Source organism: Embiotoca jacksoni, unplaced genomic scaffold (genome assembly GCF_022577435.1).
Source record: "Embiotoca jacksoni isolate LCO1_2020_lvr unplaced genomic scaffold, fEmbJac1.0.p SCAF_73, whole genome shotgun sequence".
NCBI classification, from domain to species: Eukaryota; Metazoa; Chordata; class Actinopteri; family Embiotocidae; genus Embiotoca; species Embiotoca jacksoni.
In genome coordinates this window covers 67,203-93,918 of record NW_027185429.1, presented here as the reverse complement: position 1 = coordinate 93,918, position 26,716 = coordinate 67,203, and the positions used below count along the sequence as shown (strand labels likewise).

Genomic DNA, 26,716 nt, shown 5'->3' with positions numbered 1-26,716 from the left:
CTGGAGGTCCATCTGAAAATAATCCCTCATTCATTAGAAAAGAAGATTCAAGAAGACCTGTTTGATTGACAGGCCTGTGGTACAGTCGTGTTTCTGGTGTAAGTGGGCGGGGCGTCGCCTGTCAGTTCTTTCTTCCCATGATGCACTACTTATAAACGCAGGCTGCAGCTGTCAGTATGAGTAGAAACGTAAAAAAGACGAGTTCAGACGGTTTTATGCTGCAATATTAAAAACCACAAAGCGACTGTGTTGTGAGTGTAAAACGAGGGCGTAACCGTGGCGACCCGCTCGGTCGGACTCTCGGTGCGATTGCCTCTGTGTGGGACTCGGTCACCTGTTGGCCCGGCCGCCCACGGCAGCGGGACGGACCGAGTGAAGTGCCGCCGGCGGTGGCAGCCGTCCTCCAGACAATTATCACACTCGCATTATCGACTGACACGTTAATTATTCCTGCCGCCGCTTCCACCGTCGATCCTCTGACAGACAGAACATTAAGCTCTGCCTGATGTACGATTACCGAGCGGACTGCTAATGAAGCCAGAAAACACCGTTCACGTCGGGTTTCTGTTCTTGTTGTTTGCAAACAAACACAAAAGCTTCAGGGAAGAAAAGACGCTTTTATTCCTCTTTTAGAAAACGGCAGGTTTTTTTTTTTTTTGTGAAGCTATAGCAAACAATAAGAAGAATATACAATGTTAATCTATAAATATACTGTAGTTATATTTAATACATATTTGCAACAGCTGCTTTAGTTTTACAAATTACAATGAATTTATTGTACAAAATAAGGAAAATCGATTTTTGCAGTCTTTTGCAATAATCAAAATATTCAGACGTGTGAGTACTGAATTCAGACCCCGTTACCAGCTTTTCTAAATTGTGTTTACTGTTAACTAGCGCCGGAGGGGGAGGGGTGGGTGAGAGGGGTGGGTGAGAGGGGGGGGGGGGAGGGAGGGGAAGGGGAGGGGGGCGCAGATGGTCGAGCAGGTTGTCCGATAATCATAACGTTGGCGGTTCGATCCCCAGGGTCCCGCTGCCCTTGGGCTCTGATGTGTTAATGGTGAGGGGAGGGGGGGGATGGGGGGCAAATTGACGAGAAATTTGCATCTTCGGCTAAATGCATTTACGTGTGTGCCTTTTTGGAGCCGCCCCCCAGTGGCCGTCAGCGGTATTGCTCTTTTTAGGCACTTTTGCAACGGCCTCACTTTTTAGACCCGAGAGAAAAAATATTTGCACGGTGGCCAATCACGAGTCCGTCTTCGTAGCCACGCGGCCAATCACAGATCTGGTTTGTGAATAGTAGATTTTCTCTGAGAAGCGGGGGCCGAGTCGAGCAGGGCCGAGCCAGGCCGAGCCATTCTGTACCGGCGTGAGGTCGTAAACATCTCACTTCAACACGTTTATTCAGCAGCGCCGGGAGCTGCAGCGTTGTTGTGTTTTTGTCGCTCCTCTTCGATGACTGAGGACGAAGGTCAACCTGCCCGGTGACGGACAGCAAGAGACGTCTCAGCCTGACTGGTGATGACCGGGAGGACCTCAGATTACCTCGCTTCTCAAAACGCCACATTAAACTCCTGCATAATCACACCACGGCCCGTATAATGGCTTCTCAAGGACTGCGGTTTGCTTTTGTTAGATGGAAACGAGCTATTTCGTGTTTTTTCTCCTTTTTTAGCAGAGCACAAGATTGTATTTCTTCCCTGGATGCTTGAATGTTTTTTTTTGTTTGTTTTTTTTATTCTGCAGGTATAAAATGTCCTCAGGATAATGAAACTCACTTAATTTGAAGCCTCTGCTTATTTTCTTGTTTTTAAAACGTCTCCGGTTCTTTACAGACCTGCATTTCATTACTAGATCCGTCGCTCTCTGTAGCTTTTACAGTGTATTTTAGTCTCGTACGCCCGCTGAACGCATTATCGCCTCATGGAAATTCAAACCAGTCCTCTATTTGAAACAGCTTCTATTCGAGTTCGAGTTCTTATTTAAATTTTCCCAGTTTAAAAAAATACATTTTAAATTTATACATTTTTTAAAAAACTTTTGGCCTCGTTGCTGCACAGAGTTATGAATCACATTTAGCTAACAGGTGTGCATCAAGGCTCTGCTTTAGGACAACTTCTGTTTTCTGTTGTTTTCTGAAACTTGATATGAAACCGTTATAGTACAGTGAATAAATAAACAGGTAAAAGTTACACATACGTGGAGGTGTGTTTTAGTTTAGATCTAAAAAGGTCTTAGTTAAAAGACGGAGGTCCTGGCCGTCCATCCACCCCCACCTCCTCCCAGTCTGTTCGGTGCTTTTAGAAATCAGATGCTGACAGTTTATTTGTCCACAATAACAATTTCTCTTCCTCTAATCGGGTACTTTAAGTTGCTGAAATCAAACTGTATTGTGGAATTACTTCGATCATTTGATAAAATAAAAGTACCACAATGTACAAGCATTTATTTAAATACGCGTTTAACATTGACATTTATTTAACAGCGAACGCTTCTTCTATCGATTGCTTAAAGAGCTCTCGAAGGGTTAATTCAGCTGTTGTCAGATTAAATCTGCTGCTGCTCTCAGATGAATAACGTCTGCTGATCAGAGCGTCTGTTAACATCACAGATATTTTCACCGCGGATCAGAAGAACTCCGGTCACGCAGACGGACGTCAGGCAGAAATGTAAATGTTGTCTAAACTGTTATTTTAGCGGGAGGTTCGCTGAGAGACAGACAGACAGACGGCTTTAATAACAGCAGAGCTCTCCTGTGTTATTTGGGAGGATTCGCTCCCTGCGGAGCGCTGCCAGACGGCGAGACGGAGACGACTGCTAAAGACTAAAAACCAGGCGAATTAAAAAATGATTTAAAAAAACCCATCTAAGTGTGCATCAGGGGCTCGTAAACACCATCAATCTGCAGACAAATAGCTGCCGCTGTACCGGAGACACCGCAATATTATTACAGCCGTAAAACAGCAGCAAGTGTCAGAAGCTGCAGCTTCGTCGGACTGAAAACTTCTCTTCTTTATCTCGAAGAGTTCAGAGACCTGCAGGAACAAAAGTTCAGACACAACGTCGTCGTACGTTAAACCGCACGTCGTCGACAGCTCGTCAGAAAGCTCAAAGTTTGAAGGGTGACTCGGTCTTCAGGCCGCGTTGAACAGGAAGCAACAACCTTCATCGGGAAGTATTCCGAGTCGTATCTCGATCAACATCATCACGTTAACGTGACCGCTGGTACGAGAACATCTGTGATGTCATAACCTGAAACTGCAGCAGAGAAACGGCTGATGTTTGGTACCAGAAAATCTTCAGCACGCCTCCTTTACAGCTGAGTGTTCCTGAGCCCATGCAGTGATTTCCACTGATTCATCCTCCTCCACTGTTGTCGGACGCGTTGTCCATGTTGGAGAACCCTGTTGCCATGGCGCCACAGTACAGGTGGTTCACAGCGAATGTTTTCCCCTCAGATGCCTCAGAAGGTCCCAGTGGAACTCGGTCTGACTCTGGGGGACGAATTCACGGTGACACAAAGAAAACCCAGCTGGTGTCTCCTCACCTGACGATCCTTCTTCGGTCTCGGACGAGGAAGCTCCGCCCCCCTCTTTAACGCAAGTAAGGGTAACGCAGGAGCTGAGGTTTCCAGGCAGTGAGAGACGACCTTCATGCGTTTCCTCCGGGGGATTTCTGTCCGACGTGGTTTTATTCTCGGCGACAGCAGTCATGAAGAGAAGTCAGGCAGGTAATGACTCAAAATCACGACTATCTTTCTGACTTCTTTTAACCTCTTCAGGAGCCACATGGAGGATGTAAGAAGTGAACTTCTCTGAAGTGTGCATCCTGTTAGTCAAGTACAAAAACTAATTCCACCGTTTGATCGCATCTCCTTTTCAGACTTCAGCCCACAGCCGGCCTCATTCTGTCCGGCTACGCTCGCTAATCTATTTGGTGCGCTTGTCATCTCAAGATCAAGACCTAATTATCTTGTTACCTCCAGACAAGAAACCGTTTCCTTGTTGTTATGACTTCATTATCCAATTTTTCTCAATAACAGCGGCTCACGACTTATTTCATTAATTCCAAGTTTGGACTTCGTTATGGACAAAAGTCAGAGACGAGACGTTCGAGTTAATCAGGAAAAAAAAACAAGGACGAGGAAAGTTTGATATCTGAGAGACATTGAAATGAAGTTTTTCAGGTTTAAAATGAAAACGAGCATCGTTATCACGAGCTGAGTGAATTCATTTTGAAGATAAGTTCTGCGTGTTGAGTGAAATAATTAAAACCCAGTCATACCAGAAATGTGCTCAGTGAATTAAATCTGCTGAGAAGATGCTAACTGCTGATCAGTCACCGTCGCTCTCCGGCTTAAATTTAATCAACTTTGTTAATCCGTTAGCAACATCTTTAGCTAAGTCGCTAATGAAACAGGAAGTTTACACAGTTTATATTTGTTACTTAATTCTCGTTATTGTTAAAAATTATTATTATTTCTAAATTTAGCACTAGTTCCCCGGTAGATCTCAATCTATTGTCCAAAGTTGGCAAAAAAATGACAAAAAGTTGTTTTTATTATGTTTTTATCCAAAATGTATTTACGGTTTCTGCGCCTTTTTTAAGGCGTAATATTGTAGTTTTCAGTTTGGCCTGATGGTGGCAGCGTTGCCTCCCTGTTCCAGCATCTAAACTCCGACACAGTGTCGCAGAAGTGTGTTTGTTTGGCTCATTCTCAGTAAAATGATGCTGCAGCAGCAGGCGTCAGGTTTAATGCAGAACAGCATTTTATTTTAACATTGAAAGCAGCTCTGCAGATTAAAGAGTCTTTTCTAAAACTTCCTTCAAAGAACAGAGTGTAGATGGAAGATGTAATTCCTTCAACGAATATTACAGAAGTCTTACAGCAGTAATAAATATCCCATGAGGCATTAAATTAAGGAGACACTGACGGGCTGAAACAGCCTGTAATATTTTTTACTTGACATCAGAAGGCCTCATTTCTCTGTTTGAGGCTCTGTGGAGTTTAGAGTGAGCAGAAAACTCTGATATAACCAGCATTAACTTATTAATATTAACCAGTCGCTGTCCGGTTGAGTGATTTTGTGATAAAATGTTGTAATTTCTTTTTTTTCTACTGTGCTCGTTTTCTCCGTCCGCCTCATCTGCCTTCGTGATTTCCTGTTTTTTTCTCGGGAAGCTTTTTCTCTTCAAACTGTCTCGTCGCTGAATTGCATTTCAGCCCATTTCCTGCTGCCATTGGTGCAGAAATTGGTTTCTGTGTTTCCTCCTTTCTGATGAATTTCTCCCCGTGTGACGGTTGAACATCGGGACAAAACGGAGAACTTTGATCGCAAAGTCTCGACGGCAAAATCTGTTTTATGTCTGCAGCTGATCATTTAATTTATCTCGCTTGTACTTCTACTTAAACTCTGAAAGATGCAACAGAGAAAAGTTCCACATCAGTTGGATTGAAACCGTTATCAGCCAGTCTAGTATCACGCCCTAGTGAGTAATACACCTGTCTGTCCACTAGAGGATACGTACATTACATAACATATTTAACTTAAGGAGAAAACGTTGAGTTACTTTTGTGATGTATGAATCTTCACTTATGTAAAATCACTTATAAATTCATTTCCAAAGAGGTTGGGACGCTGCCCAGAGAAGGTTCCTGGATCTGGTTTCTATCTGGTTTCTTTGGAGAGTTTTAACCTGCATTTGTGGACGCAGCGATGAACTGTGTTCACAGACGATGGTTTTCACAAGTGTTCCTGAGCCCATGCAGTGATTTCCACTACAGAATAGTGTGTTTTTAATGCAGTGCTGCCTGAGGACCCGTGTGACACAGCTTTTCCAGTCTTTTGTTGTTGACCCTGTCACAATTTATTAGAGACGTGTTGATGCCATCAAATTTAAAATAAGCAGATATTTTTCATCAAATAGTTAAATTTCTCCGTTTCAACATTTTCAACACGAAAACAACACGTTTTCACCTTTGGTCTAATTAAATATGGATTTACATGATTTGCAAATCATCCCAATCTGTTTTTATTGACATTTTACACGCGTCACCACTTTGTTGGAAACAGGTTTGTATTTTAATGATCTTTTTCGAACCTTAACCACGCGGTTGTTGGTGCGGTGATACCAGCTGGTAAAAACGCCTCCATCTATTAAAGCTCGGTGACTTAACGAAGCTTCACCTTGTGTTGAAGTTATATTCTACTTCTGTTTGAGAAACAGACGGAACATTTCTCTACCTGCTCAACGAGCAGGAACATAAAAGACAAACAGGAGTGCAGATGGTCAGAGGCGATGACGAACACCTCGCTGATGCCTCGGAGAGGAAGGCTCTCCTTGACTTTCTGTCACCGTCTGTATCGCTGTTACTCGACAACGAGGACCGCGACACGGAAAACCATCCGGATTCACAGAAATCCGCCATCGCAGCACAGTTCGGCTCGAACAGGCTGCGTGAACATTTATCGGGCATTTATTCTCCACCTACGATATCTTTGCTGCGACCTCTGACCCCTGACTTTCTTCAGCTTGTTTGTATTCTGCCCCATCGAGGGCTCCGAGCGTTCTCGCCGTGGTTAAGTGAGTCCGTTCGCCGCCTCTGAAACTCACTTTTAATGTGCGATTGTGCTTTTCGACAACACTCTGCGGCGACCTTTGACCTCCCACATATCAGCTCCTTTAAACAACGGGCAGCGGGAGGCTCGCATTAAGTCCTCCCGGAGACGAGAGGCGGGAACCTCAATGCATGTAAATTACAGACGTCTCTGCGCGTTGGAGGACGCCAGCTTGACATTTTCCCTCAAAGTGGTTTCAGTCCTGCAGCGAATCGTCGGTTCATCATCCGGACGGCGTTTCGTTCTTCCCGAGAACCAAACATGAACTTCCGCGACCTCTGACCTTTCTGTAAACGTCAGCAAACACGTCACGACTCGTGAACTCGAGGCCGATAGAACATTTAGCTCCGACGTGGCGAACACCACAAGAGGGCGCCGTTCATCCGGACTCTTCTCGTGTCCGCGGTGAATACGACCATGTTTGAAGGCAGCGTTGGTTTAGAAAGTGAAAGTTGTTGAGACATTCGGCCTCTTCTCACCTCAACAACACAATTATCACTTTTACACAACCGAATAAAACCTCATTTATTTGGAGTGAAAATTCCTCCTCAGGCTGCCGTGCCGTGATCAGATATTAATATTTACATACAAGCCCGATAACACGGCTGCTTTTCGTGTGTTTATCGGAGCGTTATTAATACGTGTTGTGGCCGAACCTCATGTTTTTTTAATGGCTTCCTGTTTGTGTAATTCTGTGCTCATAAACTATATTCCAGCTGAAATATGTTTGCTGTTTTCTTTCCTCTGCAGCCGTGTTTTTAGCGTGTTACCGGAGCGAAACACATACATGAAGTGAGTTATCATTGACTTGAGAAATGGTCTGTTTTCTTTAATCTGAGCTGACGAGGATCTGGAGTGTTTTCCCGGCCAGCGTGGTGGTTGTTGGTTTTTTTTTGTTTTATCTGTTTCTGCTCAGCTGCAGCTCAACGCAGACGTTCAGCACATCAAACGGGATGAAAGTTCCTCCATCGAGACGCGTTCTCAGGCGGACGCTCGCTCCGCAGTATCTTGACATTTACCGTCCACAATCTCGGCGCTGCCGCAATCACACGGCGGCGCCGATAAGCGGCGGCGGATCGGAGCGGGTCTTTGTGGCCGGGCTGAGAGCTGTGAAGGACCGCCGCCGAATCACCCCGCACATATCTGGAGCTCAAACTGCCGAGGAAAATTACTCTCTGAAGCTGTAGAAAAAGAAGAAAAAAGGAAAAAGTGACGGTTGGAAAAAAGCCAATATGCAATTGATTTGTGTCCGTCGTCGTCGTGGCGACAGAGATGGAGGTTCAGGGTTGGACGAGTGAGGCTGAGACGCTCACACACACTATCAGGGATGTGTGGCGCCGCCGAGGACTCGTCTGCCACGTCTGACACGTAATGTCCTTCTGCCAATCCACCGCTAATGTTTCCCATCTCGGAGTAAACAGTGTCGCCGAGCGTTACAGCGAGACGCTCGCAGGGTGGCGGCGCCGCTCCAATCAGACGTCCGGATCAGAGGCGGATCGTTACCGCAGGCGCTTCAAACCGCCCGCAGACCGCATGATGGAGTCGTTTTTATCACGCAGAGCCGCGGACGGATCGCTCGGCTGGCCGGGGCGGGGAGGGGGGGGGGGGGGGGGGGTTCAAAAGAACCACAAACGATGTAGAAGAGACACAAAAGGAGACACGCAGAATCCTTTCACACTTAAATCAGAGGTGCAAACATTTTGAAAAAGACATAAATCAACTATAAAAACGACACGGAAATGCAAAACAAAATAAAACATCCGCCTCGTGACACAAAACTCAGGAACACAACAACAACTACACACAAACAACACACAACAGTGTTCGAGGTAAAAACAGTGACTGCAGCTCTGATGAAGAATCTGAGTTCTGCTCTCAATGAGACAAATGAAGGTGAACAGAAACGTTAATGAGCTGAAATCAACTCTTTGTTTTCAGAGGAAACTCTTCGACGTCTGAAGTCAACTTAAAAAAAACACTTTAGTGATTTTCACCTTAAAAACTCGATCAAAACTTCTGTTCGAGATGAAGTGTGACTCAGAGGAAGTTTCCAGCGTGAACTTCGGGGTTCTTCGCCCTCGGGGGGCCGGAGGTCCTCGAGGTCACCGAGCGTCCGTCGGCCGCTGGAAAAGAGCGTAACAACGATCGATGACGAGAACGCCGAGCACGAAGTGACGAGAGCCGACAGGAAGTCGATAACCGGCCGAGTGTGAAGTCGCTTCAAAACACGTCTTCGTGTCTGGAAATGAAATGACGTGAAAGCACAGCTTCGGTTTTCACTTTGTTCGTCATCAGTCTTTAAAAACTCCTGAACGTGTTCGACGACAGCGACGGTCGATCCGTCCGTCACTTCGCTTCAGACTCAAATGTCTCCACAGTTTCTACAAACACTCGACAACAATCAATACGGACTTCAGGGATCTTCTCACCGTTTCCTTTGATCTGAGTCCTTGAGACCTGAGACGTCCAGCGAACCGACTCGTCTTCGCATCGCCGTCTTTTATTAGTTTTCACCGTCGTAGATCGGCTCATTCTGGGGACTCGTCATTATCGACGACTCGGCAACATCCGGAGGTTAAAACGGCACCTCGACTCCCTCTTTAATCAGACTGTTTGGAGGAAATAAAGTCTGAAAGGTTTTTCAGGACGTAAATAACGTGTTCTGTTCAATTTACGCCTTTAAAACGTGATCAAAAAAACACGCCGACGTGAAGCAGACAAACGCACCTGATTAAGGCCTTAAAACAGCAGACCTCATCGAGTCGATGCCTCCAAGCGTGACGGACAGGAAGGAGGCGAGCCGGTCGATGCGCACACTCGACAGTATTTCCACATCTCTCTCAGCAGTACTTCGAAGACAGTTGCATAAATTGATCATTCAGAAAGTCTCCGGGAGTCCCGACAGCTGCTGAGGGAAGAAGTGGGAGCGCTTGTTTAAAGGCGGCGACATGACAGCTGGGTGGAGATTGTGCCGGGGATGGAGGGATGTTAGAAAACACTCGACTGGAATTAAGCAGATAAAGGAATATTTGTGATAAACATAGAGCTGCAGATAACGATTAGTTTAATTTATGGATCCATTAATTGCTTCAATTCTTTTTTTTAATGAACTCCTTCGTGCCGTCGCTGTTTCGGGTTTATTTCTGTCTGAGGAATATTTAAAGCTTAATTACTTCTCATGTAAACATCACAGCAGCACAGTTAACAGCTCAGACTGAAGCAGTCACATCTTCATGACATTTTAAAAATAAATCAAAGCATTTTGTTGCGTTATTAAATGTCGTTGCTATGATGTTTAGAGTTATGAAATACCTTTAAATGGCTTTTAAATGATAAAAATTAAGAGCTGGTTCTTCGGATTTCACATTTTTAGCTGGTGAGTTAATCGTTTTCAGACCGTTTGTACGATGTAAACTTGTTGACAGAAAGTTATGACAAATTATTTCTTAAAACCAGTGTTTAAAAAAAGAAGCCTTTTAGCAGCATTGAAATGTAATTCAACAATCTTTATCTAATCCTTTTGATTCTTTTGAACTTCTTGCCTTTGTTTTCTGACCACAAGCAGGAGTCTGGACGTGAACCTCCATCTTTGAGAGTAAAGTGCTTTACACGCCCTCCATCCACCCCGACCTCCATGACTTCCTCATTTACCCGTGTTAGAATTACTCCAGCCACCAGAGGGCGCTGTTAGTTTAACGTAACATACGTTCTCTTTACGCATTCGCTGACGTTATTATCGTATGTTTAAATTTCACAAAAGAACAGGGTTTGAGGTCAAATAAGTACGTTGTCGTCATGGTAACAATAGTAAACAGGTGGCTAAAGTTGTGTTAAAGTCCGATGTTTTGTCGACCCCGACCTCCTCCCGTAACCGTATGACTTCCTCATTTTCTCCCAATTATAATGATTATAGCCATTAGAGGGCGCCGTCATTTGAACGCAAATATATTTGTCATTTTGAGGTTTTTATCGATTTGCTAACATGACAACTTCACAATGAAACGTAACTCCTGGTCGTTAGAAGCTGCTTATCGGAGGCGTCATAGTTTCTTTCCTGAGATTCTGCCTGCATGTCCGTGATCTGTGAAATGCAACAAATAAGCAGAATGAATATCGTTAAAAGAACCAAAAGTCACAGTCTCTCCGGGGAACTTTTATCTTCACACCAAAACAAAAAGCAACTTGTTTCACGTGAGAGCAAAAGATTAAAGGACCAGTTTGAGAGGTTTTGAAATGCAAATATCCGCCTGCTTCATCTGTGTGTTGTTGCAGAGTCACGACGTGGTTTTAACGTGAGGACTGGAAGGAAGCAGCCAGTCCGTCCGCAGAGAAATGAATTCATGTTTCAGGTCTTGTTTAAAACGGACCGTTTCGGCCGTTCGATTAGAGGAATCAAGTTATGAACAGGAGGGATTTCATTCTTCCTCTGATGATGATAATCTGAACCAACAATGTTCTTAATCGCCTGGTTTCTCCACCCCAGCTGGTCCTGGATCTCCTCTCCTCTGTTCGCCGGGAGGATGGACGTGTTTCACTGGAGACGAGGGCATCATCATCATCGTCATCATCATCATCATCATCATCATTACACCCACTCGGCAGCCTCGATGCTAGCAGGCGCTTCTGGAGAGCGATGTGGTCGCTGCCCGCCAGGTCAGCGGTCCGTCTCGCACCTCCTCACCCGCTCCTCTTCCTCCTCTTCATCCTCCTCCTCCTCCTCCTCCTCCTCCTCCTCCTCCTCCTCCTCCTCTTCATCCCCCTCCTCCTCCTCCTCCTCTTCGGCCGGCAGCGCAGCAGAGAGCGTTATGCAAACAGTTGGTCTCTGAATCATCGTCAGCTGAAGGCCCGACGGTCCCGGTTCTCCAAAATAAACAAGACATGACATCACTGCTGGAGCTCGGCAGCACCGAGCGGGTTCAACAGGCTGCGTGTGCGTGAGATCTCCTCGTATACACATGTTTATATAAAGATTATAGTAACGTGAAGGGATCAATTTAAAGCGTGTGTTGTCCTCGGGTCAAAATGACCCGCAGCTGTGTTCAACCAAGTTCTATTTTATTTCTATATTTTTATATTTTGTGGGATCATTGGTCATCATTCTTTAAAGAAACAGCCTCCTCGTCACCAATGATCCCAAAAAATATGAAAATAAAATAGAACTTGGTTGAACACAGCTGCGGGTCATTTTGATCCGAGGACAACACGAGGGTTAAAGCGTGTGTTCGGGCTCGTGTCCTTCAGTCGTCTCCATGAAGCATTTCAAAAACATCCTTTGTAAAAAAAAAAGAAAAGAATTCAGGTAAATATTTGGCCTTGAATTCAAACTATTCCTGCGTAGATTATCACCTGAAGGACGAAGGACACAAACACATGAAAAACAAACGAGCTAGTTCACGAACAGAAAGTGAGGATCCTTTGTTTATCTGCAGTTTACTGACCTCTGACCTCTGTGTCGTCCACCTCAGACTGCCGGTGTTAATCTGCGACTCAGGGGACACGCTACCAAATTAACGTCGCCCTCTAGTGGCGCTCACGACGTCAGGATTTTCTGAAAGTTGTGACGTGTTCGCTGACATTTTCAGAAAATTGTTCATTTATAATTTGATGATAAGTTGATATTTTTTATATATTGTATTAATACATCTTGAATTTTATCGTATCGTTTTTCTTCGTACGTGAATAAATGTTGATGTTCCAATGACCTGCGTTACGCTACCGGCCTGTTAGCCTGATAAATGTTAGCCTGTGTGGCTTCTAGATGCCCTCCAATAAAACCACTTCCCTTCAATGCTCCTTCAGAAGGATTTGGAGATTTTTTTTGGGTGCCAGCCCCTGGTGGCCGTCAGCGGTATTGCACTTCACTTTTCACAGATCCGGACGACTACAAAAACTTTTCTTTACAGTTTACGGCACAAAGAAGATGTTCACTAAAGTTTGAAGTGCACTGGACACGTTAATAAGCAGTTGGGCGGCACGGTGGTGCAGTGGTTAGCATTGTCGCCTCACAGCAAAAAGGTTCTAGGTTTGAATCCGGTCCTGTGCGGAGTTTGCATGTTCTCCCTGTGCTTGCGTGGGTTCTCTCCGGGTTCTCCGGCTTCCTCCCATCATCCAAAAACATGCACCTCAGGTCAGGTTACCTGGCGTCGCGCTAGTGGCAGCCTGCTGCAGCAGCTCCCCCCTGAGAGCCCCCCTGCTGTAGTGAAGACATTTCCCCTCGGGGGTTAATAAAGTGAAATACAATTAAATTAAAAAATTATTAATAGAGTTTCATCCAGATATCCTGCATGTTTTTCCACAATCTGGCAACCCTAGACTTTAAGCATGAGTAAATGATGTATTGGCTCTTATTAAAGACAATAATTACAGTCTTCATAAATGATGTATGTCCTGCGTCCAGACGGAACGTCGCGGTCTTCCCGTCCGGCTGCAGGACCGACAGGTTCAGGTGTTCGTACTCCGTAAAGAATTCATCTGTAATGCGTTTATCGTGTTTTTCTCAGCTGCAGGACATTAAATATGTCCATGCAGCGTTTCCATTCTGAAGGTTTCACTTCTCGTATGTTTCTAAAACTGGGTCTTTCGTACCTGTTGGTCCTTCGGCAGGTCCGATCCAGGTAGTCGGACTCTTCCGTCCTTGTCCATCCTCTGAATTATTATTTTAATCGTCGCTCCGCTCACCTTCACGATGTTTCAGCTGTCATCCTGAGTATTGGCGCTACGATGGGAGGAACTGTTCAAGGCGTTTATTAAGCTGCTCACTTCCTCCGTCTTCAGCCAACAGTTTACGTCTCCGTGCACCTGCGACGCCTCTCAAACCGGAGCATGAATGTTCAGCGGCTGCAGAGGAGAAGGAGGTCTTAAAACGGGGACAGGAAGTGGAAGCGTTTTGTCCTTTACAACGTTTCAGGCAGCGACACACGGACCTGATTTGTTCCAGTCGGAGTCGGTTGAGGGTGATTTTTTTTGTTGATGTATCCACATGGGAGCAACGCCCCCTGGTGGATTTATCGTTTCACCTTCAGAATTTGATCCAATCGATGAGCGGCATTCAAGTTAGCATTTGGCTAAACAGGAAGTGAGGTATCAGAAGTAAACATTTTTAGGGTTTTGTTTCCCTCTGCAAGTAGTTGGTTGTTATAGCGACACCACCTGAAACTTGCGTCACGTCTTTTTTTTTAGCTCGATCCGTTCGTTGCCAGCAGCTCTTCAGTGTCGGCTCCCAAGTTGAGCCGTAAAAGTAACAACAGCAATAACAGAATAGAGATGTTTGTTAAGGACTCGTTCATGTTGTAGTAAATATTGTTCAAAACCTTGAAAGTCATTTGTGACACTGGATGATGTAAATAAAACTAACTGGACTTATAATAACAAGAAAAGATTTGCCGCTAAATTCCTGTTTGATGTTTACATCCTAGAGAAAATGCATCAGATCTCTGACGAGCTGTCGCTCAGAGATGAGCTTCATATCTGACAGTGAAACAGGGATGAAAGAGAAAATGACCAAAACACAGGAAGAAGTGGAGAGAAAAAAAACGTGTGTGTGTGTGTGTGTAGGCGAGGTGAAGCTCAGAGAAACATCCCACTGACAAACAAACAAAAACAACCTGCACAGAATCCGCTGGACGGGAAGCACGACGACGAAAAGACAAAGAATCTACTGAGTGCGTGTGTGTGTGTGTGTGTGTGTGTGTGTGTGTGTGTGTGTGTGTGTCTGTGTGTGTGTGTGTGTGTGTGTGTGTGTGTGTGTCTGTGTGTGTGTGTGTGTGTGTGTGTGTGTGTGTGTGTGTGTGTGTGTGTGTGTGTGTGTGTGTGTCTGTGTGTGTGTGTGTGTGTGTGTCTGTGTGTGTGTGTGTGTGTGTGTGTGTGTGTGTGTCTGTGTGTGTGTGTGTGTGTGTGTGTGTGTGTCTGTGTGTGTGTGTGTGTGTGTGTGTGTGTGTGTGTGTGTGTGTGTCTGTGTGTGTGTCTGTGTGTGTGTGTGTGTGTGTGTGTGTGTGTGTGTGTGTGTGTGTCTGTGTGTGTGTGTGTGTGTCTGTGTGTGTGTGTGTGTGTGTGTGTGTGTGTGTGTGTGTGTGTGTGTGTGTGTGTGTGTGTCTGTGTGTGTCTGTGTGTGTGTGTGTGTGTGTGTGTGTGTGCCCTCTGTGAATGTTTCATGAGTCTTTGTTATGCGATGAGCTGCCGGTGAAAACAGTGTCGTGATGAATAATATACAGCAGACGTACGGTATCGTCCTCCTCATCTTGAACCCGCCGCCGCGCCTGAGAGATCATTTCTGCTCAACCGTTTACTGACGGAGAAACATCAGATAAAAACCTGGAGAATTTACTCAACTGTACAAGTTTGGTTTAGAGCTACTTTAAGTTGATTTTATTCTACTTTACAACATTTCAGAGGGAAATATTTCAGATTTTACAACCCTGTTTCTTCCAGAGATTATTGTCATAAATTTTCCCCAATCAGACTCAGGTAGCAACTACAGACTGGATGTAAAACTACAGACTAGATATAAAACTACAGACTGGATATTAAACTACAGACTGGATATTAAACTACAGACTAGATATAAAACTACAGACTGGATATTAAACTACAGACTGGATATTAAACTACAGACTAGATATAAAACTACAGACTGGATATTAAACTACAGACTGGATGTTAAACTACAGACTGGATATTAAACTACAGACTAGATATAAAACTACAGACTGGATATTAAACTACAGACTGGATATTAAACTACAGACTAGATATAAAACTACAGACTGGATATTAAACTACAGACTGGATATTAAACTACAGACTGGATATAAAACTACAGACTAGATATAAAACTACAGACTGGATATTAAACTACAGACTGGATATTAAACTACAGACTAGATATAAAACTACAGACTGGATATTAAACTACAGACTAGATATAAAACTACAGACTAGATATAAAACTACAGACTGTTTCTAAAAGAGTTCGTAGCTTCAGGTCTGTAAAATGGTTCTGATCCAGAAGTGTCTTCAGCTGCAATACCAGCGAGTGCCACTAGAGGTCGGCTCCAAAAAGCCTCCGGCTCCATAGACTCCCATTCAACTTCTCTCATCAAATCCAAAGTGAATAAAATGTGTCCATCAGTTATCTCGGTGTTGTTAGCTAAAGTCACTCCTTCTTATTAGTTTTCTGGAGGTCCATCTGAAAATAATCCCTCATTCATTAGAAAAGAAGATTCAAGAAGACCTGTTTTTGGGGGCGTGTCTGTTCACAAACCAACGGGTGAAGTCATCATTTACCAAATATGTAAATTTTAATTTCTGCAGAGCATATTGGCTCTTCCAAATATTAAATGAATTATCCAACATCATTCAGTATGTATTCTTGTTAATTACTCTTAATAACTTCTTTACTTCTTTTTATTCTATATTCTATTCGTCTGTTGATTAACCATAAATTTAGATAGACCATCATTTTATTCTTACTTTAAGTCGCCATTTTAATCATTTACAGCTCTTTTCTGTGAAATACATGAATGAATAAAATAATGATTAGATTAAATGTTCTTCTTTCCTCCCATGAATCATTCTATGACCCTTTAGAGGGGCCTGAACCAGAGGTTGGGAACCACCGGGTTATATATAAAGTAGTTAAACCAGCTCTAGCAGTAAAACACTCACTAATTATTGATGCAGGAGTATTAACATGATAAACATGTCAGATAGAATAATATAACAGACAAAGAGGCTAATTTACAAGCACTCCTGCACTGAAAGTGTATTTTGCTGATGATTCTTCTGCTGAGAAACTCCGCTGCTGCAGAAATCCTCCGTGAAAACAGAAACGACTGAAGGCTGCAGAACAAAAAGCTTGTCGTGTTTTTAACGTTTTAACAGTAAAGATGTTCTGGGAAGTCAGAAAAGAAGCCGATCGTTCAGAGCAGGTCTGGAGACGTGTCGCCGTGGAGACCAAACAACACGTCTGTTACATGTTGAAACTCCTTCAAATCGGTTCCTGAAACATCACGTGTAGTTTTCATAATAAATCCTCTGATTTGTTCGCCCTGACGTCGCCTCTCTGCCCTCATCTGTATTCCAGTCGATGTGTTTGTTATTAGGCTCCTGCAGCGCGACACGTTTCCAGCCCAGCCGGCGTTGCCATGGTTTCACCCAAAGCATCCCACCGCGGACACGCCGATCAGCGCCGATTGATTTCCAAAGAGGGCCGACGGTGTTCATGTTGGACAAAAGGAGAGAAGGACGTTGGCTGGGGGACGATTTTCTTTTTGCTGTTTGGACAGACGCCCGTCTGAAGCTGAACCAGAGTCATAACGGAGCTGCCAGCAGAGACAGCGTTGACCTCTGACCTCTGACCTCTCACATCTTACCTCTCTGCGTGTTGTTTTACAGATTGACTCCGTGTTGATGTGTTAAATATTTTAGTTTCCAGATGAATCCAGATGTGATTTAACTGTCTCGTGTTCTTCCCTACACAACATGTTTTGTTGAGATCATGTCGTCTAAAATAAATACTTATTTTTCTTCAGGTTCTGAATCTTTAAATCTAAATTTCATCAAAAATAGCCAACCAGCTGCCGACCGAACTTCTTGATGGAGGTAATTATCATCTTTTCATGTGGGAGGAGCCTCGCTGTGTCCTGGATCGTGTCCTGGAAGTTTTAAACTAGTTTAGATCCCAAAGTTTACGAAGAATACAAACAGGCTGAATGTTGGTGAAATTAATATAAAATGATGCACAAGACATAAATATTTATATTTGGTGGTGCAACATAAAAAAACAGCTCTTGATTTTTTAAAGTTGGCCCCAAAACAGCTGCTTCAGACAGAGGTTAAGAGGAAACTGTAAATTAAAGGGTTTATGTTTTGGTTTTAGGGGTATTTTACTGCAGAATAAACACAGATAAAAACTTGAGTTTTCATTCTGAGGGCGTCAAATAATCCTGTTTTGTCAAAGATATCCTTTGGAGTCTAAAACATAGACTGTTTATAAAAGAGTTCGTAGCTTCAGGTCTGTAAAATGGTTCTGATCCAGAAGTGTCTTCAGCTGCAATACCAGCGAGTGCCACTAGAGGTCGGCTCCAAAAAGCCTCCGGCTCCATAGACTCCCATTCAACTTCTCTCATCAAATCCAAAGTGAATAAAATGTGTCCATCAGTTATCTCGGTGTTGTTAGATAAAGTCACTCCTTCTTATTAGTTTTCTGGAGGTCCATCTGAAAATAATCCCTCATTCATTAGAAAAGAAGATTCAAGAAGACCTGTTTTTGGGGGCGTGTCTGTTTGATTGACAGGCCTGTGGTGCAGTCAGGTTACAGCTATCGGTGGGCGGGACGTAGTTGAAACACAGTTAAAGACCAAGTAGGAGGGTCAGAGGTCGTTGGACTTTGGTGAACGTGGATTTCTTTTAAGTAACGTAACATATTCAATTTATTTACATTACGCAGAAAAAAGTATTTATTTGAACCCAAACTAGGATGTTTTCCTGTCCTGAACCAGGCGGTTTTTAGTGCCTAAAAATAAGCATCAATATTTGACCTGTTGGGTTAAAATACAGGAACACAGTTTTAAAATCATATGTTTGATGCTTGTCAGAAAAACAAAACATGAATGTGCAGTAAACGTTCTGTGTGCATGAAAACACAAGATTCAGATTAATCTCATCAGGAATTCATCCTCATCGTTTCCTTGGTGATCGACGACGTCGTGATGTCGTCACAGTTAAAAACGCTTCCTCAGAATCAAACTCAGACACACGTTGAATGAATGAAAACATGTGGAACCAACTACCATCACCTTTTTATTTGTTTCTTCTTTTTTTTTTTCCAGTTTTCACAACAGCAGCAGTGCTTTTTTTAAATAAATGTTTTTATTTCTTTTTAGCTCTGCGTGGATCGGATCGGTCCAGATCAGATCGGATCGGATCGGATCGGATCCTCCGGAGTGGAGCGGTTTTCAGTGCGGCACCGAATGTGTGCAGAAGCGTTGTACAGCGAGAAGCTAACCTGGATGAAAGGCGAGCAGATGAGTTTCACACTGAGCCGATCAGGACTGAACACAAAGGCTGCAGACCAGCAACCCGCCGCTGGGTTACAGAACCAGGTGGGACCTATTACAACCGTTCACCAGGATGTTCTGTCTGATATTATTCAGTTCTCTTTTCTTTTGGTTTACGGACACTCTGCTTCTCTTTGCAGCCATTTTGTGGACATTTAGTCGTTTTTTCCTCTAAACTGCAAGTTCGTTCGTTTGTTTTTGTAAATAAGCTGATTAAGCTTTCTATTTGAACAGATTGATGCCACTCTGACGTCTTCATGTTAACCAGTCTGTCCCTCCTGAAACGGGATCTCGTGATCTTAATCTCAGCAAAATTTGCTAAATTTCCTCGAGTCCTCTGAAAAATAATATTGTAACAGAAGCTCAGCTGAAAGTACGACAGCATAAAGTCGCCTTTCAAAGATAAAACTGACTTTATTACCAAAAATAATCCTCATTTCCAACAAGCGAGGCTCCGCCCCTTCGTCTCTCACCATCAAAACAAACTGCTGCTAGCTAACCGCAATAACAGGAAGTGACGGGATTCATGGGAAAGGAGGTTTTATCATGGGAATTCGCCACGCTTACAGGCTGTTACTTCCCCCCAAAAATAACTTAAAATTCTAAAAAATTACATCGTAATTTTTGAGGAAAACGGCTTCAAAATCACAAAAAATGTCATCGCAAAAATCACAAAAAATGTCATCGCAAAAATCACAAAAAACTGGAGGGAATGATTCAATATGAATCCAAAGCTAGCAGGCGGTTAGCTTAGCTTAGCATAAAGACAAAAAAAACGGGAAACAGCTGGCCTAAAAATACACCAACCAAAGCTCAACATTTAACTTGTGCCACGCTGATTTCATTAGTACACAAACTGAAATGTAAAAGCAACAATTATCATTCAAACTTTTTATAGGTGTTTTCCAAGAAATAGCCTCGTCCCGGGGCCTTTTACAGTTCAGCTACTGTACATATTTTAAGAGACGAGATTTGACAAATTAATTAGTCCTGAGTGACAAATTGAGTATTTTTGAACTTTGAACACAGTTAGGCTAGCTGTTTCCCCCTACTTTCAGTGTTTATGCTAAGCTAAGCTAATCGCCTTGGGCCCTGAACAAAGTAGCAAAAAAAAAAAAAGTGAAAAGTGTTAATTTATAAAAACTTGATCTTACCAGGCGTCTGTGGATTTTCCAGGCTGCGTTAGCCGCTACTAGTTTAACACACCTCTGACTGATCCATCCGTGATCGCAGGTGCATTGTGGGTAATGTAGGCCACAGTCCAACAGCATTGGAGGACTGACGGTAAATCATAATGTGGCATCAATCGTCTCATTTTAATGCAAGAAAATGTCTGAAATATTCCTTTAAATCATCCTGACTGGTTCCCATGTGTGTTTTTCAGACTGAAGTCCAGATTAATGCTGAAATTTTACACAGATTAACATCAAATTAAGAGTCAAAGGTCGTCTCGTCCCATTAAAGAACATTTTTAATTTGTTCATGTGATTATTTGAAGATTTTTCTTTTCATTGTATACGTTTATGTAACATTTTCTCAGTTTTGAACTCCAGCAGAGACCAAGATCCGTTTAATTTGATGTATTTTTGGGCAGAATGAGCCTTTAAACTCCTTCATGGGGTGCTGTAGGATGTAAACGTGATAAAATCCGCTTTTCCATCAGTTTTTTTGCATCTTTTTCTGTCGAGCTGGAGGCGAAAGGACTTTTAAAGGATCAGCAGCTTGACATTTAACATGTGACGGTCTGCTGGGGGGGAAAAGAGGCCGATTAATATCTGAATACCGTGACATTTTCCAGCATTTAAAACGTATTTATGTTCCTCCACAACTTTCCCAGGTGTGAGAGTTTGATCATAATTATTCTCAGCCTGACATGAAATGAAACATCGAAGCTCATATTCACAGTTTAAAGAGGATCTGTTGGATTCCTCCCAGGGGGGCTTTTAGCGCTATTTTACAGTGTGAGACACATTCGACTGAGCAAATCCACACTTTCCTGCAACAAATGAATGTAAAAATCACACTGATGCGTACCGATTTGGAACATTTACACTCAGTTTGGAAGTTTTTAAAGTGAACATCAGCCACAGCAAGAAAAAGGAAAGTAAAACACAAACACTGGCCACGAGAACAAACTTCCAACTGCAATCCTGCTTTTTTTTTTTTTTTTTATCTCCGGGGGCCAGGCACGTCTGAGGAACGCAACGAAACTGGTAGTAGGCACCGGTATTTCCCCTAATTGAGTCAGGAAAATGAAACACAAAGCGTATTTTTTGCCCTCAGGGCTCTCGGTATAGCTTTAGTTGAGCTGTTTGTGCTTACGAGCCGACTGAACGTCGTTGACTCTTATGGCAAAGTGAAGTCTGGAAGGCTGCAGGCTGGTGCAGCGCATCCACCCCCCCCCCCCCCACCCCCCACCCCCCACACACACACACTTTTCTTTTCTCCAAGTCAGTACAACAACACTGTTGGCTGCAGGGCGGCCACCTCCTAACATCCGCTGAAGATAAAAATCCAACCGGTCAATGCATTCCCACAATCCTTTGCAGCAGCTGTCCGTTCTGGAGCTGAAGCCACGTGGATGTGGGTGATGGAGGGAAAACCCATGATTGAAGTCATTATACAGATGATCAGAGGTGGAGCTGAAGGGGGCCTGAAAAGCGTGAAATAGACACGCCCGTCCGCTACAGCAAAAACAACGTGAGATAGTCACGTTTTGGACTACTAGAAGGAGGTGACAATAGTTTTTCTTGAGCTTTGTTGTTTGTTTGTTTTTTCTAACCCCAACCATGTTCTTGTTTAGTTTATTTATTTAATAACCATCCACCTTTTTTTTTTTTTACAAAAAAAGTTTCATTTTTCCTGTCAATCACATGGCTGTAAGTATGAAATTAGTTTCATTTTTCATCCACTAGAGGAAAACGTGTAATTTTTGTGCCCAGAGCCGGCTTTAGTTATCCGAGGGCCCGTTTTAGAAACTATATCCTTCCGGTTTCGGCCCGACATCTTCATAATAACGTAGCCGGATGATCTTACTCGCTGCCTCTTTTGAGTTGCACACATACCAAATACTGTTTTGCCACATAACATCTGTGATGGTTTAGAACCTGATAAAACATGCTGCGTGGGAATATTTCAACAACAACAAATTTCTAACAGAATGAGCGTGGCTATCTCACGTTTTGCTGTAATGGGTGGGCGTGTCTATTTCAGCTTTGCCGTGTTTCCGGGTCTGAAGGGGACACAGAGGTGGGCGGAGTCACGGCTCCTCGTTCACGCCCTGCACCATCTGAACCGTATGAGTTTGTGGAAAGCCTGCTTGAAGTCCTCGTTGGACATGGTGTAGATGATGGGGTTGATGAGGGAGTTGAGGTAACCCAGCCAGGTGAAGATGTCGAAGAGCTCCGGGTGGAAGCAGGACTCACAGACAGGCACTAGAAGGGTGTAGATGAAGAACGGCAGCCAGCAGATGATGTAGGCTCCGAGGATGATGCCCAGAGTTTTGGTGGCCTTCCTCTCCCTGGCGGCGGAGATCCGCTTCTTCTCCAGCAGCGCGTCGGACACAGTGACTTTGACTTGGCTCACGTTCGCGGACGAGGTAGTGTCACAGGAGGAGGCGTCGTTCGTCCCGTAGTTCAGGGAGGTGGTGGACGCCACCGAGCCGGGGGAGTCGGTGATGAGGTGCGCCGAGGTGAGTCTCTTCCCCGTCTTGTTGTGCGACTGCTTCAGGATGCGCTTCCGGGCTTCCACGTAGATCCTCCCGTAGAGCGCGATGAGCAGCAGCGTGGGGATGTAGAAGGCGCCGAAGGTGGAGTAAATGGTGTAGAAGATGTGGTCGGTGTTCACGTTGCAGCTCGTCACCTCCTCCGCCTTCACCTGGCGCCAGAAGAACGGCGGCAGGGAGATGGAGATGGCGATCACCCAGGCGGTGGCGATCATCCCGGCGGCGCGCGCCGGCGTGCGCTTCTTGGAGTACTCCACCGCGTCCGTGATGGCCCAGTAGCGGTCCAGCGCAATTACGCACAGGTGGAGGATGGAGGCGGTGCAGCACGTGATGTCCGAGGAGAGCCAAATGTCGCACACCACCTGTCCCAGAGTCCAAGTCTGGCTCACGGTGTAGAGCGCGCTGATGGGCATCACCAGGATGGACACCAGCAGGTCCGTGACCGCCAGCGACGCGATCAGAAAGTTGGCTGGCGTGTGCAGTTTCCTGGACTGGTAGATGGTGGCGATGACGAAGGCGTTGGAGAGCGTGGTGGCCAGCGTGAGGAGGGTTAAGGTCACGGCCAGACCCGCCTGGAGAGCCACGTTAGAGTCCTTCTCCTCCGCCTTGGACGTGTCGTTGGCGGAGATGTTTAGCAGCTCTCCGTAGATGGCCGGCGTCGGTTTGAGCTGACTGGTGCTCTCCATCACTCCACCTTCCTGCGTCAGACGCCCCGGTCATTGAGCTCAGAAGAAAGCCGGGAGACGTGTCCGAAACCACTCAGGTGTTCTTCCTCCGCGCGCGCGTCTCCTCCTCTACAGAACGACAGCGGCTCCATGTCCGGCAGCTTCCCGGCGGTCAGACGGCAGGTGATCCCGTGAAGACACATTTCTGCCTCCTCTTCTTCATCGAACTCACTTCACCCGCAGCATGCTCCTTTTTTAATAATTTGTATTATTATTATGATTATATCGTTTGATGAACATCCAAGAGGTAAAACAGGAGAGGCTCGCGAGGGTCCATCATCCACTGGCCGTTCACGTCCACGCGCGCAGGTGTTTAGTCCTCTGAGTGTCTCCTTACAAGTTGAGAGCTGCTGAAGTCGGACTCCTGCTTTTATACTCTCCCTCTCTCTCCACTCCCCACCTCCCCCCATGCTCTCTCTCTCCTCTCCCGTTGCCTCAAATGGTTAAAGGACTCTTGCGCGCTTTTTTTTTTTTTTTTTTTACAACTGTCTCTATTCAATAATGTTTTCTATTAAAGGCAAAATTACCTTAAAATTCAAAATTGTTTAAACAATAACGAAACACAATCAATAAGGATCCTTTTAAATCAAGTAAGGAATGAAAAAACAAAACTAACTGAACCAAAAATAAATATGTTTATCGTAGAAATGCAGCTCTCCAAATTATTAAAAACTTGTAAGATGTAAATAAGAAAAATTTGAAGTTTATAAAACCCTGCTGTGCTAAAATGCTATTTTTTTTCTCCTAACTATCTAGAATATAAACAAGGATACGTTATTTCCATTTAAAAATGTCAAAATATCTTTATAAACATCTTTATTCTTCCATTTCTGCATCAAACTCTCCTCCCTCTTCAAATCCGTCCTTCACACTTCCATCCAGACACTCCGCTGGGTCATGAAGCCCGAGGTCTTCATCTCCAGACAGTGGTCATTATTCTCAGACTAATGAATGAAGCCTGGTGACTTCAGCACCGTGGTCAGCTCCCCAACAGAAACACGAGGAGGCTTCAGCTTCAAACTCTTTGCATTTGTTGGAAAAAGTTTGAAAACTCATAATAAATATTCATATTTATTTCGTAGAAAACAATCTGTAACTTTTGCATCTTTCATAGAAAGATAGGAGATAATTACTTTGCTACTTCTACACTGAATTTAATTATCAATGGAATATTTTTTAAGAAATTTTGTTCATTTGTCAGGAACACTTTTGTAAATTACAAAGAGGCCAGTTATATTTAAATATCTTTTTACCTTTGGTTGTGTTTCCTTTCTCAGGTCCCTGTAGGTCGAACAGGCTGAATCTGATATTAAAATGCAACTTGCTGCTTTTTTCTCGAAGGTGGCCGAGCTTGACAACGAAGAGGTCGACTGTTAGATTAGCAGTCCTGGTCGGAGTTATCAACACTCTTGAATTTCAAGCAGAATATCTTAAGAAATATATGCAAATTAAACACTTTCATATAGTCAGAATATTCCGACAACATGTTCAAGGTTACTGAACAAGAGAAAACAAGTAATTTGTACAAAGGTGAGATAAACTTTGGCATTTTTCATTAATATTTGATGCCAGAATCTTCGTTTCTTATCGGTACTCTTCCATCGCTGTGCGTTCAAGATCTCTGAAGTTTCCCTGTCACCCTCTCCAGACCCGTTCAAACTGTCCATCTTTTCCATTTCAACTCTTCTATTATGCCACCGAACGCCTCCAACCCAGTTCTCTGACTCTGGGAGACACATTTTGCTCCTCAGTAAACTCAGATTTCATAATTTCTTTCTTTCCAGTATCAGCAGGCAGCACAGCATCCTCATAACATGATAGAAAGACATCATGTTTTACTGTAGTTTGGATCTTCTTTTCCTTTATAGGCAAGCCTTTAACAAGCTGGTGCTTCATTCATCCATCATCCATCCATCCATCCATCCATCCATCCATCCATCCATCCATCCATCCATCCATCATCCATCCATCACCCATCCATCCATCATCCATCCATCCATCATCCATCCATCCATCCATCCATCCATCCATCCATCCATCCATCCATCCATCCATCCATCCATCCATCCATCCATCCATCATCCATCCATCATCCATCATCCATCCATCATCCATCCATCCATCATCCATCATCCATCCATCCATCATCCATCCATCCATCATCCATCCATCCATCCATCCATCCATCCATCCATCCATCCATCCATCCATCCATCCATCCATCTATCCATCATCCATCATCCATCATCCATCCATCCATCATCAATCCATCCATCCATCAGCCATCTGTTATTATTTGAAGCTCTCCTTGTAAACATTTGTCGTGTATTCTGCCATGATGAATGAAGCATCTCTCTGAGCAACGGCGGCGTGTGACCTCAGCGACCAGAATTCATCACGCCGATGATGAATAACACCTGCTGCCAACTCATCGTGTTTATTCAGACATGAATGGAGACACACAACGTCTCCTTCAGTCTCTCTTATAAAACATCTCTCTTAACAAGGTCAGAGTAATGTGCAGCGCAAAGAGAAAACAAGCGTTAGTGTCGACCAATCAGAGAGGAGGAACGGGTGACAGACGAACACAAGTGGCAGAGCAGGAAAAGAGACAAATACAATCAAAGGTATAAACTAAAGCTACACATCAAGTCTGCGCATTCAAGAATCACAGGTTCTGTTTGGGTCGTGTTTATGAGGTCAAACGCAGGCAGTCGTAAATTTTAAGCCAAATTCAAATGTCAAAAATCCTGTGGAGACTTTTTTCAGTGGACATTTTGTGTGTCCTTCTGGTCATTTAGCTTCTTTTTGGTGGTTATTGTACATTTGATTGTGATCATTTTGTGTCTGTTTTTGGCCATTTTGTGTCTTTTTGTGGTCAGTTGTTGCCTGATAATGATCTGTTCAGTAAATCATGTACCTGTATGTGCCTATAGAAACACAATATTGTCCTCTTTTATTATAGATGTCCCATAAAGTAGAAATATTTAAGTAACGCACACCCGAACTTGTGTAACTGTGCTTCAGTCCTTTGAACCACTTAAACCCCTTAAATGAACCGTTGAAGAGCTCAAACATTTTGAGTTTAAATTAAGGTGTGAATTTTGCCTGCAACCAAAAGGATCACTTCACTGAGAAAGTGAAAATAAATAAAGTGGAACGACGGAGATGCAGAAAGCTGCTGCAGATAACGAGCCGGTGATTCTGTCGAGCTTGTTGAAACAATCCAACGTGTTTGGATGCGCTCGCCTGTCGAGGACACTTGAAAATGTCACTCAGGAATCGTTCAGAGGGTTAACCATCTCTGTATGCAAATTTGTGGAATTTGCAGTGAATTTGGCCACATTAGTTTAACCTTATAAAAAAAAATAAAAAAAACACATGTATGCGTGGCAGCTGAAAACCTGCCTCAGGGGAAATCATTTTCATATTATAATCATGCCTTCGTTATGGGGAGCTTCTTGTATGGTTGCATTTTATCTTCTGTGGAGACTTACAAATCACATATGTATTTTAACTGTAAGCTGCTGTTAGTAAGGTACGTGGACATCGTCACTGCAGGACAGGTCTGGGACTTCGAGATTCTATTAA

The 26,716-nt window shown here is 43.9% G+C and overlaps 1 protein-coding gene across 1 annotated transcript; it reads right to left on the bottom strand.

Annotated features, from left to right (window-relative positions):
• Nucleotides 1-21,102: 21,102 nt before the first annotated feature.
• On the bottom strand, nucleotides 21,103-23,496 carry LOC138215383 (5-hydroxytryptamine receptor 1B-like). The gene has a single exon (XM_069177500.1). The coding sequence runs from the start codon at nucleotides 23,084-23,086 to the stop codon at nucleotides 21,950-21,952; it is 1,137 nt and encodes a 378-aa protein (XP_069033601.1). The 5' UTR covers nucleotides 23,087-23,496; the 3' UTR covers nucleotides 21,103-21,949.
• Nucleotides 23,497-26,716: the final 3,220 nt, after the last annotated feature.